Source organism: Mustela nivalis (assembly GCF_964662115.1).
Source record: "Mustela nivalis genome assembly, chromosome: 2".
Lineage (NCBI taxonomy): Eukaryota > Metazoa > Chordata > Mammalia > Carnivora > Mustelidae > Mustela > Mustela nivalis.
This window is the reverse complement of record NC_139021.1, coordinates 72,262,161-72,280,929: the sequence shown is the minus strand read 5'-3', so window position 1 is coordinate 72,280,929 and position 18,769 is coordinate 72,262,161. Positions and strand designations below refer to the sequence as shown.

The following is an 18,769-nucleotide window of genomic DNA, read 5'->3' as shown; positions in this document are numbered from 1 at the left end:
TCTAGGTCTAATTATCTATGCTGTGACCATACCGTCTCTGATTTCACTCAACAATGCATAGACATTTTGCATTTGTTCCTGTTTCAGAGAAGACATTGTGAATTTAGAGCCAAAGCACGTATCCCACTCACTTTTCGCTTTTCTGAAGATGCTTAGTTATAGCCAAATAAGTCAGAAAAATTAAAGTATCTGTATATGCTAAGTATCCATATAAACTAAGAGCCATTAAAAGACCAGGATGAAGGGTTGTTACCATGTGTATGATTTTCTATTTCTGTCATATTTCTGTTGCTTTTCTATCACTACAGAGAAAATTACCACAAACTGAGCAGACATTTACCATCTCAAAGTTCTGATGGGCACAAGTCCAGGCACAGTTGCCTCGATTTTCTCTTCAGGGTCTCACTGAGCTAAAAGCAAGACACCAGCTGGGCTATGATTTCATTTGGACCTCAGGGTCATTTTTCAAGCTCAGATGGTTATGGCAGAATTCAATTTCTTATAATTGTAGAGCTGACATCCCCATATCCTTGCTGCTTATCAGCTGAGGGTGGCTCTCACCTCCTCAAGCCCAACAGGATGTCTTATCACATGGCTCCTATGGAGAGTTCACAACGTGCAGTTTGATTCTTCTTTGACTGCCAGAAGGAGCACTTCTTTGACTCCTTTCTCTTGTCAACAGCTGGAGGAAATACTTTTTTTTTTTTTTTAAGATTTATTTATTTTAGAGAAAGAGAGAAGGAATGAAGGGAGTGAGAATCCCAAGCAGACTCCCTGATGAGTGTGGAGCCCAGTGCAGGGGTAGATCTCATGATCATGACCTGAGCCAAAATCAAGAGTCAGATGCTTGATGACTAGGCCACTCAGGCAACCCGGAAATGTTCTGTTTTTTAGTTTAGTTTTTTTTGTTTTTGTTTTTGTTTTTTTAGGACTTTATTTATTTACTTGACAGAGATCACAAGTAGTCAGAGAGGCAGGCAGCAAGAAAGAGGGGGAAGCAGGCTCCCTGCTGAGCAGAGAGCCTGATGTGGGGCTCAATCCCAGGACCCTGAGATCTGACCTGAGTGGAAGGCAGAGGCTTAACCCATTGACCTACCCAGGCAGCCCAATGCTCTGCTTTTAAATGGTTCATCTGATCAGGTGAGGCCCACCCCAGATTATCTCCCTTCTGTCACATAATGTAATCTATCAAGGAAATGACTATTCTATCATATTCATAGGCCCTGACCAGACTCAAAGACAGATTATGCAGAAATTTTGATGCCATCTTAGAATTCTGTCTACCACACTGTGCTTTAGGGAAAGGGCACAACTAAAAGCTCCCTTTCCCTGGCAGGCAGTGCATGGGGTGTGCAAAGGAGCTGTTAACAGTGCCAATTCGATCTCATCAGCTCCACAGGGCTTAAGATGATAGACAGTCATCTTCTTTCTTCTCTGCAGGCTGCTTTCTCTGCCTGGCCAGAATCACTGCTTTCAGTGGTACATGTGGATCACTCAATGAAATCATTTGAATTTAAAATGACATCCAGTTAACATGATGCTTTCAGACAGAAATGTATTTAAGCTCAGTGCTTCAAATTTCAACCCAATAACACTATTTCTTTGGTAAAAAGAAATGAAGAAACGTGCAGAAAAATTAACATAGCAGGCCTGAAACTCCTGTTCTTAAAAAGCCCTACTTGCAAGTGTGGCCATTAGCTGCTATCTGGAAACTAAGCGTGAGAGGATCCTTCCTGAAATCTGAGAAGGGTGGTTTCACTGCACACCTAAACTGTGCAAACAAGATAGCTCATGCTGAACACCTGCTTTCCCCTGGAGAATCTGGAATTTTAGTATGTGCTTGGTAGAGGGGGCCTACATGATTAGGCCCCAGTAAAAACCCTGGGCACTAAGTCTATAATGAACTTCCCTGGCGTTATCATGACTCCTTGTTGGGACCATCCTGTGGTAATTCCACAGGAAAACAGTTCTTGGAAGCCTGTGCCTGGTTTCTCCTGGACTTCATGTCATTGGTTTTTCTCATTGCTGGTTTCGCTTTGTATCTGTTTGCTATTATAAATCAAAACTGTGAGTAGGATTTTCGGCTGAATTGTGAGTCTTGCAAATCTCAAAACCTGGAGGTGGTATTGGTGACTCAAGGAATAAAGTAAATGAGAACATGACAATGTACACATGGAATCTAGGCTCCACTGCCCAGCAAACTTGGCCTTATTCCTCTCCATTGGGAGAATGATCAGAGTAAACAGACTGGAGGCAGAAGGCAGACCTCATGTGGCTTCTAGAGGGTTTGGAGCTGTCTCCAATGGGTGCTCCAATGCCACACTGTGACCCAGGGCAAGTTACTTAAATTCTGTTTCTCCTAATTTCTTCAGCTGTAAAATAGCAATAACTATACCCACCTCATAGAGTGGTTAAAAGGAACCAATTTATAGGAAGCACTCAGAGTGACTCAGAGTGGTGTGAAACCACTAGAACATTGTCAACATTCTGATACTAACCTCCTTGCTTCCCTTCACTCTTCTCCCCTCTTCCTCATCAGTCCCCTTTCCTTGCTTCTCGTAGTAGTCCTCTAAACTCCTTCACATCCAAACCATTTCCTCCCCTCAGATTACTAACTTTCCTCAAGAACTAAATGAAAATATGCAGGATTTTTAAGTGTATACAGAAGTGTGTACAGAAAAGGGCACAATATAATGTATTCTCCTCAGTGTCCACAGTCCCTTCTATGCTCAATGTCATTTTTGTTCCATCTACTATGATTTAGAAGAGTTTTTAAGTAACCCTCCCAGTCTTCACTGATGAAATTTTATTACTTTTGCTAATGGTGAGTACTTATCACATATAGAACTATGCTGTTTTGTTTTTATGACTTTCTAAGATCTACCATGTAAATATGTTTACAAATGGTATGTGTGTTTTAGGGGTGGGGCATTCTTTCACAAACATTTTTTCCCCAATACTTGGTTAAGCATATTTGTTTCCTGAGATACTGGACTTCATGATATAAAGTAGCTATTTTATTTTTTTCCAATGCTGTATCTAAAAATCAATTTTAATGGAGATGGGAGCTTCTACCTGAAAACTGCTTTGTTTCTTTGCAAATGTTGAGTCCCTGATGGGCTGTATAGATAGTTTCAGATATTGCTGCTGAAAAGACTTTTCTGGGGTTAATGATCATAGGAAAGTTCATGTCAGTATCCTGAAGCAGAGATTCCTTTGAGAAGAAGAGGTTTAGGATTGTATCTGGCACCAGATACAATCACGATTTGGGGTGAGGTCCTCCTGCATTTTGACTTTGGGCCCTTGTATAGAGATGCAAGCTTAAATTGGACAATGTGTATGGCATGTGTAAAAGCTAGGAATGAGGAGAAAGAAAGGAAATGAATAAATTCCAAGTTCCATACTTCATTTATAAGTACATTCAATATTTGAAGGAAAGATGTCAAAGAGAAAAATCAAGCCAACAATAATTACAAAAATCTGATAATTACAAATATCTCCAGAAGCCACTGAGACTATCCCTTCTCTCTTTTCCTACTAACATCTTCTCTAGGTAGGACTGTCCTACAGATATTTAGGACACACATTTTTCTATCTCATTTTGGAGTTTAAGGAGGCCTTCTTGGTAATGTTTTGCTAGCCATTAAAAAGAAGCTAAACCACCCATATTTTATGGCTCTGCCTCTGTCCTTTGTAGGCCTAGAAAAGAGCCCATCACTACACCTTTCATCATAAGTTTCTAACTAAAGCTAACACTCAAGTATATGCAGTATTAGGCAGATAAGAAATTCTCTATCTCTAAATCCCACAAAATTCACCCAAGATTGAATAATCAGAGTCCTTCAACCTCTGCCAACAGAATTTTCTTATCAGACCCACTGAAACATACAAAAATTAATTAACTTGAATTTCTTTTCTTTTCCTCAATTCACTTCTGCTTGAATCTAATTAAAATGGAAGTATAGATTATCATCAGGAAAATTTTAAGAAGGAAAAGTGAACTCTGGAAAATTGTAAATGAAATTCACTCATTCATTAAAAACAGCAAAAAACATTTACTGAACTTGTAGGATATTCCTGACACTACCATCACAGCAATGAGAGAAGTGTACAAAAAGTTCTCTCATGAAGCTTACATGCTACTAAGGGAGATGAAAAAATAAATGAAGTCATAAATAGATAATGGATAAGATATATCATCTTTTGAGTAACTTTAACTTATCCTTTAAAAGCTCTTTCAAGTCATTGCTTAGCATTTTTCCCCCTTGGCTAATTAATTCCACTTATTCAACTCCCATCAGCAAAGCCCTGTAAACACTCTATAGGCTTAAAGGATAAGTGATTGGAGACTCCTTACCTTAAGTTGGTGGTATATTTTCTTGAGTGCATTTGCTTCTTCTTCCGTATTGGGAGTAAGTCTAATGACCTTATCACTATAAGATAGGGGGAAAATGGTGTTATTTACCTTTCAAAAGGAAGGATTTAGTCAGCTTTATATGTTTACCTTTTAAAAAAACTAACTTTGCAGTTAGGAAGAGTAATAGCATAACAATGGGCTGAACCAATACCAGCAATACTTGGACCACCAGGTATTTTAACCAGTTATTTTTATTCTCAGCTCACATTTTTGTTGTTGTTTTATAAGATTCATTTATTTATTTGAGAGAGAGAGAGAAAGGGGGAAGGGAGTAGGGAGAGGGAGAGGATCTCAAGCAGACTTCCTGTTGATCATGGAGCCTGATCTCATGATCCTGAGATCATGACCTGAGCTGAAATCAAGAGTCGGAGGCTTAACTGACTGAGCCACCCAGGAGCCCCATATTGGTCATTTTTCCCCTGCCTTAAGATTATTGGTTTTTCCATCAGTTTTTAAAGATTAAATATTCAAACTTAAGCAGAGAAAGGCCAAAAACACAGGAACAATGGTGACAGGGACAAGGACTTTTATGAAGAGCTGAGAGCAGATACCAAATAAGAAACTTCTGATGATAGGAGTTAACACACTCTTTTTAAAAACTTAATGATGAAGAGGCGCCTGGGTGGCTCATTTGGTTGGGCGACTGCCTTCCATTCAGGTCATGATCCCAGAGTCCTGGGATTGAGTCCCACAGTGGGCTCCCAGGTTCATGGGGAGTCTGCTTCTCCCTCTTATCATCTCCCCTCTCATGTTCTCTCTCTCTCTCAAATAAATGAATAAAATCTTAAAAAAAAATAGTGCTGAAAAGGAATGTGACTTTCAATAAGAGACCATATGAAATCTATATACTATGGAAAAGTGCTGGTTCAGATTCTTCCTACACTGAGAACAGTAAAGATAAGCTCATCTCTATTGGCCATCTTATTTCTGTAGTACAGAGCTCCCCAAGTGCATACGGGGCCAGACTGGAGGGCCACCAACAGTTTCATGTGTCCCACAAGATATCAATGGCTATAAAAATTTTTAAGTGATAAAAATTTAAATTATTTTACCGCTTAAAATTGTGCCACAGCTGAAATTATATCTGAACACTTTAAAATTTATTTCAGTAAAGATCTTGGATTGTCTAAGAAGACTGGATGAGTCATGCTATCTGCCAGAGAGTTCTCTATAGTGGTGACTTCCCCCAAAGGTGTGTTAGACAGCAGTTATTATTTGTAGTTATGTCATGATGTGGACAGGTTGGAAAGCAAGCTCTAGTACATACTAAGCAAAACTGGTTCAATGTGTTTTGCATAGAGTATAAGATTAGTATCCTAATATGTTTTGCATAGAGTGCAGTTATTAAGTATTTATTAATAGATTGGTATAAAGGAGATCATTGAGGACAATTGGTTTCTAGAGGAAATGTAAGAGTTCCCTGTACTAAATAGAGTGGAACAGGAATATTTTTCATAACCCTCTACAGCATTTTACAATGACTGAAGATAAAATAGATTATTAATACTACACAAAGAAAGACACACACAGAGAGCACCCACAAAAACTCTAGCAGTTCACTCACAACTTATCTCTTCAACCTCAAAGGTATACTGGAGTAAGAATGGAATATGCATACTTTTCCATGGTTTTACTACTTAGATGAATAGCAGTATCCAAGGCTAGATAAGATTAATATGAAAGTCATTGAATCCCAAGGGAGACTTCCAGATTTGTTGTAAATTATTGGTTAAGGCTATGCATTCATTTCCAATCACTTTAGCTTTGTTATTTCAAATGATGCTGTTTTATCTTCTTTATCTATGCATCTAAAGGCCCTTGGCTTGTTGATAATTTAGTATGCTCTGGGCACTATCCTAACAGGTCATTTTAGTTTCCTCAAAATCACACAAAAGCGCCCTTCAGCATCAATGCCATGAAGTCTATTTTTCCAGAAAGAATAAAAGAAAGTAGTGGCAAGGAACAAAATCATCAAGCCACTGTGAAAGAACTCCAAATATGATCTTCAGAATCTAAGTGTAATTTACACCTTTTTTCTTTTTCATTTCTGGTACACAGTTCTCTGTCCTTTATTTTTCCTGGATTCATCATATCCTGGCCTCTCCCACCTGCCCCAATATAATTCTTGGCAGAGAAAGGCAACTCTGCTGGGTGATACAGTTGTTTCTGAAGGATGGATCACTTGACAGCTTGCTGAAAAAACCTCCATCTGCGACCATATCAGCTCCTCAAGAGTGCAAAGAATGCAATCTGTAGCTGTTTCAGTCATAGGAAGATCTTTTTTTTTTAAATGACGATAATTCAACGTGGTAATTAGTTCCTGTTCTGTGAGTATACGATAAAAGGTGACCATGCCTAGGATAATTTACCTCTGAAAGTGATTACTCAAGCCCATGTTTGTCACTTTTATCACAAAAAGTTCACATCACAACTTGTAGAAATTCTCAGGTGTGACTTGAGAAATGTGTTTATTAATATTTGATTCCTTATCAGAGAAAAGAGAATAAGGAAATTTATTTAGGAAAATCCATGTAATGTATTTTGTAAATCCATAAATTTTATTAGACTAACCAGTAACCAAAACCAACAAGAGTACCCTATTCAGCATGCAAAACCAAATACCCTCCAAATGCCCCATTTGTTCTATCAAACAGAAAACTTTCTCTCCCTAGACCTGATAGCTAGCTAGTCTTTTTTTTTTTTTTTTTTTTTAAGTGGCGAACAGTAATTCAGTACTATGAACAGGAAGGTTTCAGCAAGTACAGTGGCTCCTGGAACTCGGAGATAAACTAGCTATGCACATCAAAGGTGAATGGAGAGGCGCTCCTAATAAATGATGCGTTTTTTTTCAACCGCTAGGTGGCAACATCAATTTAAGGCCCTTTGGCTACCCTTTGGGATTAAGTTGAGAGAATCAAAGATCTGCATAAGGGTTAAATTTAGGGAGCTAACGGCAAGCAGCTGCTCGTATGTGTATGTTTTTGTAAATCAGATACTTCAGTGGGAACCTATGTAACATTTTCATAGGGAGCATAGATCTTTTAAATCACCATTTAAGGATGTTATATAAATGAAGAATATTCCAGATAACTAATCACCCAGTAATTCTGTATTCACTCATGATACACCTAAATTTTATCCTCTTGCCTTACAGGACAATTAAGGTTATGTTGCTATAATGCTAGCACCAGGTTGCAAGTTGATTACTGATCCCAGTGCATAGTAGCAACCACATGAATGCCCTATTAAACACGTTTAATCAATTTAAAGAGTATTGTTAAATGCATAAGGAGAACATATGCACCCAGAGAAGAGTATTTGGCAAGAGAGCGCCTTCTCTAACCTTTTACAATCTGTCTGGGCTTCAGTATACTCATCAAAGGAGTGGGCAATAAACTAACTCGCGTTTTAAAATTCTAAGACTATGCTGCTCAAAGCCAATGCCTGCCATATTTATTGCTATGTCTTGACTGCAATACTTACAGAAGAATGTGTTTTATGGGCAGTTGGAGAGTTCTCAGACTTCTTTGGAAAGACAAAGATCTGAACCTCCAGATTTTGCCCTCTGGGTCTTGGCACGAACTTTCACTATTTGATTCCATTATTAAACTCTAAATTTCTTTGCAAATTACAGAACCAGTTTATAAATCTATGCTTGTAAAAATGAAAATATTACTGCAGATACAAAATAAAGTTCCCCTCCCAGTTCTCTTTCACACCAAACCTCCCATTGTCCTCTAGTGGCCATTCCTTATTTTTTGTGACCCATTCCTGACTCTTTTACATTTACACAAGTGCACACTCACACGATGCTTTCACAGCATTTTGTAACACTAATTTGCTTTTATTTTTTTACTTAACATTTATTTTTTACTTAACATTTATTTTTTACTTAACACAACTTTTAAAACACTTTTTAAAATAAATGGCTGGATTTCCATTTGTCAGTACCTTATTTTGGAGTTCATGCCTATATTCATAAGAGAGACATTTTAAAAAATAAACTTTTTATAAACCAAAAATAGTTATTTGAATCACCCTTGTTTGATTTTTGATATCTGCATTAAGCTATCATCATGGAATTTGAAATTTCCCACCTTTGTAATATGCCTCAACAAATTGAATGACACAGAAACTATGTCCCTGATTGTTTTGTAGACTACATCCATAAAATTATTCAAGGTGGGATGAACTCTTCACTTTTTTTTGCAGTTGGGGTTTAGATATCTACCTTCTAAATTACTTTGTGGTCTATTCAGTTTTCTTCCAGGCTTTTGGAGTTAATTTTGGTAATTTACACTTCCTGGAAAACCATCCATTTTTTTATATAAATTATAACAATTAAAATGTCTTATAACTTAAAACATCTTATCTTTATCTGTATCTTTGCCCCCCCTTTATGCCCTAATGTTATTTGGGATTTTAAATGTAAATTCTTTATTCAGACTTTTCAATGATTTTTTTTACTTTTAAAGCTCATTGCTTTAGCAATGGCCATGGTCGCCAAACTGTGGAAAGAACCAAGATACCCTTCAACGGATGAATGAATAAGGAAGATGTGGTCCATATACTCTATGGAGTATTATGCCTCCATCAGAAAGTATGAATAGCACGGGGGACAAGGGGAGATGGAGAGGAGAAGGGAGTTGAGGGAAATTGGAAGGGGAGGTGAGCCATGAGAGACTATGGACTCTGAAAAACAATCTGAGGGGTTTGAAGCGGCAGGGGGGTGGAGTTTTGGGGGAACCAGGTGGTGGATATTAGAGAGGGCACTGATTGCATGGAACACTGGGTGTGGTGCAAAAATAATGAATACTGTTATGCTGAAAATAAATTAAAAAAATATGCAAGTGAAAACTCCTGAGCAGCCAGGGAGATTTAGTATACTACCTAAACTATTATATATATGACTACAATTACATATAATAATCTTTCATTTATAGGACATTATGTAGTATATTAAAATAATCAATTATTAATGTTTTGAGTTCAAAGATCCCTCATGTAATGTTATTAGGACTAATATAATGTGAATTTCCCTTGTAAGACGTTAGTCTTAGTATATATTAAAAAAACACATATGTATATAATTGTATATATATATATGTTATTGCTTTCAATATATCTATTAAAATAATTTTTAGATGTGTACATATATGACATTAAATCTATTCTAAAAATGAATATTTTGCAATCTTTGTAATAATCAGAAATTTTATATACCCCAATTTTTTAAAACCTTTAAATAAATGATTCATTTTTACCTCCAAAAAAAAAAAAAGTATGAATACCCAACTTTTGTATCAACATGGACAGGACTGGAAGAGATTAGGCTGAGTAAAATAAGTCAAGCAGAGAGAGTAAATTATCATAGGGTATCATTTATTTGTGGAGTGTAAGAAATAACACCGAGGACATGGGGAGATGGAGAGAAGGGAGCTGGGGGAAATTGGAGGGGGAGATGAACCATGAGAGACTATGGACTCCGCAAAACAATCTGAGGGTTTTGAAGTGGAGGGTGGAATTTGGGTGAGCCTATTGGTGGGTATTATGGAGGGCATGTATTGCATGGAGCACTGGGTGTGGTGCATAAACAATAAATTCTGGTACACTGAAAAGAAATTAAAAAAATAAAAAATTTTAAAAACATCATTGCTTTTATTGATGTTATATTTGTGTGTATGTGTATATATATCATCATTTCTATCTTTATGAATTCTATCTTTATGAATAAATTCTATCTTTATGTATTATGTACTTCTTTCTTTAGATCTACTTTGTTACTCATGTTTTAATAGGGAATATTTTTATTGATATTCAGATCTAGTGATATGATAGCAGGTGATTTCAGGGTTTTGTAATTCAACATACTTAAATTAAAAAAAAGTTACCCATTTCTCCCACACCCCATCACTTGTCTCTGATAGCCACCAATCTGTTCTTTTTTTTTTTTTTTTTTAAGGCTTTATATATGAGTAAGATTAAAGTGTTTGTCTTTCTATGACTTATTTCACTTAATACAAAGCCCTCAGACTTCATTCTCATCACAAATAGCAAGATCATCCATTCACTCACTGATGGTTCCTGGGCTGTTTCAATATCTTGGTTATTGCATATAAATAATGCTGCAGTAAACATGGCATGCAGATATCTTTTTTTTTTTTAAAGATTTTATTTATTTATTTGACAGAGAGAGATCACAAGTAGGCAGAGGCAGGCAGAGAGAGAGAGAGAGGAGGAAGCAGGCTCCCTGCTGAGCAGAGAGCCCGATGCGGGACTCGATCCCAGGACCCTGAGATCATGACCTGAGTCGAAAGCAGCGGCTTAACCCACTGAGCCACCCAGGCGCCCCTGCAGATATCTTTTTGAGTTAGTGTTTCTTCTCTTGATAAACACTCAGAAGTAGAATTGCTGGATCATATATATGGTAGCTATACTTTTTAGAAGAACCTCCATATTATTTCCCATAGCGCTTGTATCAATTTATACTCCCCAAACAGCACGCAAGGGCTTCCTTTTTTCCACATCCTTGCCAACACTTTTTGATAAAAGTCGTTCTAACAGAAAGGGGGTGAAATTTCATTTTGGTTTTGATTTGCATTACCCTGATGATTAATGATGTTAAGCACTTTTCATGTGCTTGTTGGCTATCTGTATATCTTCTTTGGAAAATGTATCTAGATTTTCTGCCCATTTTTAGTGTTTGGCCACTGAAATGTATGAATTTTTTATGGTTTGCATACTAGCTACTCATGGGACAGGTGGTTTGCAAATATATTTCTCCCACTTGGTAGGTTGACTTTTCATTTTGTTGATGATTTTCTTTACTGTGCAGAAGCTCCATTTGATGTAACCCCCCTTTGTTTTTGCTTTTGGGATCAGATTTAAAAAATCATCAGCAAGACCTTTGTCTTACTGTCTAGGTTTTCTTTCAGGAGTCTTATGATTTCAGGACCAACATTTACATCTTTAATTCATTTGAGTTAATTTTCATGTATAGTGTAAGGTAATGGTCCAATTTTCCCTACACTATTTATGGAAGAGATGGCCCTTTCCTCATTGTATATTCTTGGTTATTTTCTCATTATTGATTGACATATATATGTAGGTTATTTCTGGGTGCTCTATTTTGTCCCTTTGATGTAGGTGTCTGTTTTTATGCCAATACCATGCTGTTTTGATTCCTACAGCTTTGTGTTACACGTTGAAATCAGGGAGTCTGATGCCTCCAGCTTTGTTCTTATTTCTTGAAATTACTTTAGCTCTTTGAGGTCTCAGTTCATATAATGTTTAGATTTTTTTAATTCTATTTCTGTGAAAAATGCCATTGGTATTTTGATAGGGATTGCACTGAATCTGTAGCCAGCTTTGGGAAGTATGGACATTTTGACAATATTAAACCTTCCAATCCATCAACATAGAATGTCTTTCCACTTATTTGTGTCTTACTCAAATTCTTTCATTAATGTCTTATAGTTTTCTATATATACCTTTTACCTCCTTGGTTAACTTGATTTATAGGCATTTTGTTATTTTTGACACAATTACAAATGGGATAATTGCCATTTTTAGTTTCTCCATAGTGAAGAGTTATTTTGAGAAATGTTAAATTCTATATATTCCTTTTAGTATGTTTAATTATGCTATTTAAATCTTCTTTCCTTATTGTCAAATTTGACAATTTTTTATTTTTTTTATTTTTTAAAGATTTTATTTATTTATTTGACAGAGAGAGAGGTCACAAGTAGGCAGAGAGGCAGGCAGAGACAGAGAGGGGAAGAAGGCTCCCTGCTGAGCAGAGAGACCAATGCAGGCCTTGATCCCATGACCCACATCATGACCTGAGCTGAAGGCAGAGGCCCTGTGAGTCACCCAGGCGCCCAAATTTGACAATGTTTTATAGAATATTAATATATCTTTTGTGATTTGAGATTTGTCAGTTTAATTTAAAAACTCCTAAGTCACATATTTTGATGATTTGTAGATATATATAAGTTCATGACTAGTGTATCTTCTAGATGGACTAAAGCTTTTATCCTAAAATCTCTCTAGAAAAATACTTCTATAGCTCATTTAATGCTGTTTAAATTCCTTTTTTGCCAAATGACTGGCTGGGGCAGTTTTGCCTAGGTCTTTGTTATGTTTTTTTTTTCTTTTTTTTTTTTTAACAGATGAGTTTCTTGGAGACATCATAAGGCTAGATTAAATTTTTAAAAATTTAATAAGATTTTTCTCACTTTTAACTAGAGAATTTTATTTATTCACATTATTTATATTACCTAATTATGTGTGGTTTTTGTATTTGGTGGTTTTTTTGAGCTAGCACAAGCACGGTGGAGTGGGGGACCCAGAGAGTGGCAGACAGAGAATCTCAAGCAGGCTCCAACATCATCATAGAGCCCCACTCAGGGTTCTCTACACTGAGATCATGACCCAAGCCAAAATGCTCAACCAAATGAGTCACCCAGGCATCCCTCTTTTTTGTAATGTAAACTTAATATGCATAAAAATGTAAGGCACATACATTATCTAGTATTAGAACATGTATACATGTGTGGTTTTTATTTTTTATTTGTTATGGGTTCTTGCCTTCTCTCCTTTCCTTCTTTCTTGGAGTCAGTTCTCTGCCAATTTTTACCTAGTAGTTTGCAAGCTATGCATCTTATGTCTATTTGTTTAGTGAATTCTTACAAGTTTTGCAAACTTATTTTAACGTACTTCATGTCTAGAATTAAGTCTTTGTATTTCCCCCCCCCCCGAACAAGATATATTTTTTCAGTCCTCCTCCCATGTTTTTCTTTTTTGCTCCATGTTTTCTTAAAATCACCTAGATTTTTTGTTATATATTATATCTAAGTGGTTATCTGAGTTGGGTTCTTTCAAAATTCTATGTTGTATATGCCATGGTGAGTGCTGTGAATTGTGTAAGACTGAAGAATCACAGACCTGTACCCCTGAAATAAATAATACATTATATGTTAATTAAAAAATCATATGCTGAAGTCCTAAACTTCAGTAACTCTGAATGTGAATCTATTAGGAGATAAGATCTTTAAAGAAGTAATTAAGTTAAAATGAGATCATTGGTTTGACCCCTAATCCTGTTGGACTTGTATTCTTACAAAAGGAGGGAGTTGGGGCACAAAACTGCACAAAGGGAAAACACCATGAAGATACAAGGAAAAGACGGCCATCTGCAAACTAAGAAGAAAGGCCTCAGAAGAAATCAACTGTGCTGACACCATGCTCTCGGACTTCCAGTGCCAGAACTGTGAGAAAATAAGTTCCTATGGCTTAAATCACCCAGTCTGCAATACTTTGTTACCATAGCCCTAGTAAACTAATAAATACACTGAAGATGATAGCTTAATGGCTATGTCCTTAGTCATTCCTTGATATTTGAATGACTTTAGTCACTTTGTTTCTAAATTCTCCTATCTTTGCATACATCACAACACTCATTGAACTCACTGTAATTTGTTTAGTGACTTATTTCTTTCTTTCTTTTTTTTTTTTTAAAGATTTTATTTATTTATTTGACAGAGAGAGATCGTAAGTAGACAGAGAGGCAGGCAGAGAGAGAGAGAGAGAGAAGCAGGCTCCCTGCCAAGCAGAGAGCCCGATGTGGGACTCGATCCCAGGACCCTGAGATCATGACCTGAGCCGAAGGCAGTGGCTTAATCCACTGAGCCACCCAGGCGCCCATGTTTAGTGACTTATTTCTTAGTAAGCTCTAAACTCTGTATGAACAAGAACTCAATACATTTTGGTTTATTCTATGGGAGTCATGTGAAAGTGTCTCTATAGGGTGGTATGAAGCTTAGCTTGTCTTGAGGAGTCTATAGATAGGTTTATGTTTTTTTTTCTTTTTTCATTAATTATTTTTATTAACATATTATATGTTTATTTATATGTATTATTTGCCCCAGGGGTACAGGTTTGTGAATCGTCAGGCTTTTACACATTGCACAGCACTCACGATAGCACATACCCTCCTCAATGTCCATAACCCAACCACCCTCTCCACATACCCCCTTCCCCCAGCAACCCTCAGTTTGTTTTGTAAGATTAAGAGTCTCTTATGGTTTGTTTCCTTCCCAATCCCATCTTGTTTTATTTTTTTCCTTCCCTATCCTCCAAGCCCCCCACTCTGCCTCTCAAATTCCTCATCTCAAATTCCTCAGGGAGACCATATGATAATTGACTTTCTCTGATTGACTTATTTTGCTCAGCGTAATACCGTGTAGTTGATCCACGTCATCGCAAATGGCAAGATTTCATTTCTTCTGATGCTGCATAGTATTCCATTTTATATAGATACATATACATATATATATATATATATATATATATATATATATACACACATACATATATCTCACATGTTTTTTATCAATTCATCTGTTAATGGACCTATCTAGGTTCTTTCCATAGTTTGGGTATAGTGGACATTGCTGCTATAAACATTTGGGTGCATGTGCCCCTTCAGATAACTACATTTGCATCTTTAAGATAAATACCCAGTAGTGAGACTGCTGGGTTGTAGGGTAGCTCTTAATTGCAATTTATCTATCACGCAGAATGTGAATTAGGAGACCACACCCATACATGGTAGAGACCGGGGGTATCTACTTTCCAGTGATCTCCCATCACCCAAATCTCAAGTGGACTAAAACCGCCCTCCATTTCTCCATCTATAGGGAGTTTTTCACCACACTTTGAAGTTCCCTTTCTTTTTATAAACTTGCTTGTAAGCTCTCCACATCTTCCTGTTATAGGCATTGGAATCCCAGCCTCAGACTTGGTAGTCCCTTTTCATAGTCCTGACCCCCAGAAGTACAGAGTATCAGCTTTTTCTTTGCATGTTAGCTGATGCTTTTTGCCTCCAAATGTTTGGCATCTGGAAATTTCCCTCTTTTCCTACAAAGTTCAATTACCTAATAAAACTAATGACAGGGTGGTGAAAGCCCGTATCCTGGAGACAAGATACTGGCACTAGCTGGGAGGACTTCAGGCAATGCTTTTCACCTCTCTGTGCCTCAACCTCTCTATCTATAGACTGGGGTTCCTGGTACTTAGTTCATGGGTTATTGTGAGGATAAAAGGAGGACACATATTCAGTGCTTAGAATAACAACTAATACAGACTAAAGGCTATATAGATGTTTGATCCTATGAGGTTTTTGAATTTTTTGTGTATTTTCACTTTATCCAATATTTATATCTTAGGGTTCCTGACTAAAACAACTCCCTCTTCTATGTTCTATTACACTCTAATACATTGAATAAAACGCGTAAGATTCTTTTAAGAGGAAACTACTTGTAGCAGACATCCTGGATATCTTAAGAATGTCTGACTTGTCACAGTCTTCCTTTGAGGTATCATTTGCCTGGTATCTTGTAACTCCTTCCCCTGTAACCACACTTAGTTTGACATTGAAATTAAAGGCAGCCAGTGGATGATCAGGTGTAATGACAAGTGAGTCCTGCCCAGTTGGGCTTACTTCACTTGACGGTGACTAACTGCTGATGTAGTCAGATCTTGGGGAGTTTACACTCGAAACAACAAAAAAAATTATTTTTCAGTATCAGGGGCAAAGGCAGTAGACACAGGTAATAGCTCAATTACCACCATGGCAAGGTTCTCAAGCAGGGATCATAGGCACTGGACACACTGTCCTTTGCAAATGATCTTTTAGGATCCAGAGGCAGGTTTGGAAATAGTCTCCATTCTTCCTGTGTTTCCTATAAACTGCTATCATCTGATGTATCTGGAGCATGTCTTTTTTTAAAACCTAACAAATGTACTAGTGCTAAGAATATTTAAACAATAAAAAAATAATTTGATCTCCAAGTCAATGGATTTATCTTCTTCCATCTAGTTCCTCTTCAGGTAGGGGGAAAAAAAGAGAGTAAGGCTGGATTTTAATCCATGCTCTATCAATTGACCAAATTGCTTAAACATTTAGAGCCAATGATTCCTAATCCTTAAACTGAGGAAACAGCAATATATTGTTGCATAAGGTTTTTGTGAGATTTATTTCATTCAGAGACATTTGTTAAAATTACATCTGTGCCTGGTATGGCAGTAGGTGCTAGGGATATAGCAGTTTCTGCCAGTGATGGGCTTATACTCATGGTACCAATGAGATATTATCTGGGAAATGCTTAACTTGTTAGAGACTCTCAATGCATAGTAACTTCTGTTATTATGTCTACAGGAAAAGCATATTCTCCTCCTGTAGAACTTCAAGAGTTGAGAGCTTATGCTTCTCCAGGTATGTTCCACTGTGAACATTAGAAACAATAAAACATTATTTTATTATGGATCTATTTAACCTTTTTTTTGTTGTTGTTCCTTGACCTTTCCATGGGTATTTGAATCTAATCATTGATCAGTTTTTTTGTTTTAATTTTTTAAAAGATTTTTATTTATTTATTTGACAGAGAAAGAGAGATCACAAGTAGGCAGAGAGCTAGGCAGAGAGAGGGGGGGGGGGAAGCAGGCAACCCGCTGAGCAGAGAGCCCGATGCGGGGCTCGATCGATCCCAGGACCCTGAGATCATGACCTGAACTGAAGGAAGAGGCTTTAACCCACTGAGCCACCCAGGCGCCCCCATTGATCAATTTCTTAATTTGGAGCTATTTCCTCTCTTCTCAGGCTGGCACCTGTTTATCACACACATTAGATGGTATTTTTTGTAACAGCTACTAATAAATAGGACTTTATATAAAACAAAAATGGAAATTTCAGAATAAGTTCTGTATAGGCATTCTCTCTATTGGTACAAGTTACACAGTTTCGATACTTTTTTTGGGGGGGGGGAATGATTCGTATGGAATGTTCTTTTTTTTTTAATTTTTTAAATTTTTTATAAACATGTATTTTTATCCCCAGGGGTACAGGTCTGAATCAGCACTCACCAAAGCACATACCCTCCCCAATGTCCATAACCCCACCCCCCCTTCTCCCAACCCCCCTGCTCCCAGCAACCCTCAGTTTGTTTTGTGAGATTAAGAGTCACTTATGGTTTGTCTCCCTCCCAATCCCATCTTGTTTCATTGATTCTTCTCCTACCCACTTAAGTTTCGATACTTTTAAAGGCACAATTTACCCAGATGTAGAAAAGGATATCTAATGCTTTTCTTCAGTGGTATAAGACTAGATGACCATTGTGGATGCTGTTGACTGCTCTTCCAAATCTATTTTGCTCTTCTTAAGCCCTAGCAGAAGGGGTTTGCTCTGATATTCACTCCATACTTTCATTAAGAATGGTTCTTGATTAGCCAATCAGAGCAATCAGTGCCCAGGAAATTTTGTTAGTGTGGAGATTAACATGTGTTATGAATTGGCCAAATCAAATTTAAGGGAAGGATTATTATTTCATGGTTGGGGGGCAGTCATTTTCCTGTCAAATGTAAACAAGGAAATGAATAACTGTTTGCCACTGGAAGCCTGTAATTAGGAAGGGGATGAGCTGTAGAGTGAAGCAGATTTTGTGGACTGTTGAGTGGGGAGAAAGAAAGAACCTGCATCTTCAGTAGTCTTGTTGAATCAAGCAATTAAGCTAGTCCTACCTCTGGACCTCCTGTTATGTAATATAAAAATTTTACTGTATAGACAAGTTTGAGTCAGTTTGAGTCAGCTGTCCTACTTGTAACCAAAAGGACCCTGCACAATAATAGTGATTTTACTTAGTTATTTTTAAGGAATGAGATAAGGAAACTATGGAATAACTAAATTCACTTTAAATCAGTCTTCACAGGTGGAAGAACACATCCATGTTCTTTCTTTCCTCCCTGAACACCTTTCTCTAAAACACCCCTTTGATTTTGATGCCCACTCCGTGTATGCTTTCAGAAGGGAAAACTAGGATAATAATCAGTAGCTAAAACTCATCTCCTATTCACAAGAAAAACAGGACAGTTTAAAATATTTGCTGAATTTTCTGAAAGTCTGTATCCCATGGAAGAGTTAATAGTAGGTTCACTTAAAAAAAATCTCATGCCTGAGCACAAAGAAATCCATTAGATAATCCCACCTAGAGAAATTAATGTTCACATGTAGATTCTATATTATAAAATGCTTGGGTCTCAGGGCTGCATTTTCTTTGTTGAAAGATTATGTTTTGATGCACATGAAAAATTTCATTAAAAAGCAATAAATAAGAGACAAGTTGGCAGAGAATACTTTAGAGAGCTAAATAGATTCTTCCTTTCTTTGGTCATGGTTTATAGTTGCAATATAAAGTACTCAGAACATCAAGAAGCTCCCTGTGGCAGTTTGCTTAGGACATAAAGATTTAAACTTCACTTTTGGATTAAATGGAAGTGATGACTTTCTTCTTCTTT

The 18,769-nt window shown here is 37.0% G+C and overlaps 1 protein-coding gene across 1 annotated transcript in view; it reads right to left on the bottom strand.

The window, feature by feature from the left end:
* CPA6 (carboxypeptidase A6) overlaps window positions 1-18,769 on the bottom strand; it is a 321,211-nt gene that overhangs the window by 164,520 nt on the left and 137,922 nt on the right. Inside the window, exon 2 of the mRNA XM_082719142.1 lies at window positions 4,358-4,433. Coding sequence (XP_082575268.1) covers window positions 4,358-4,433 — 76 coding nt within the window. The remainder of the gene's footprint in view (window positions 1-4,357; window positions 4,434-18,769) is intronic.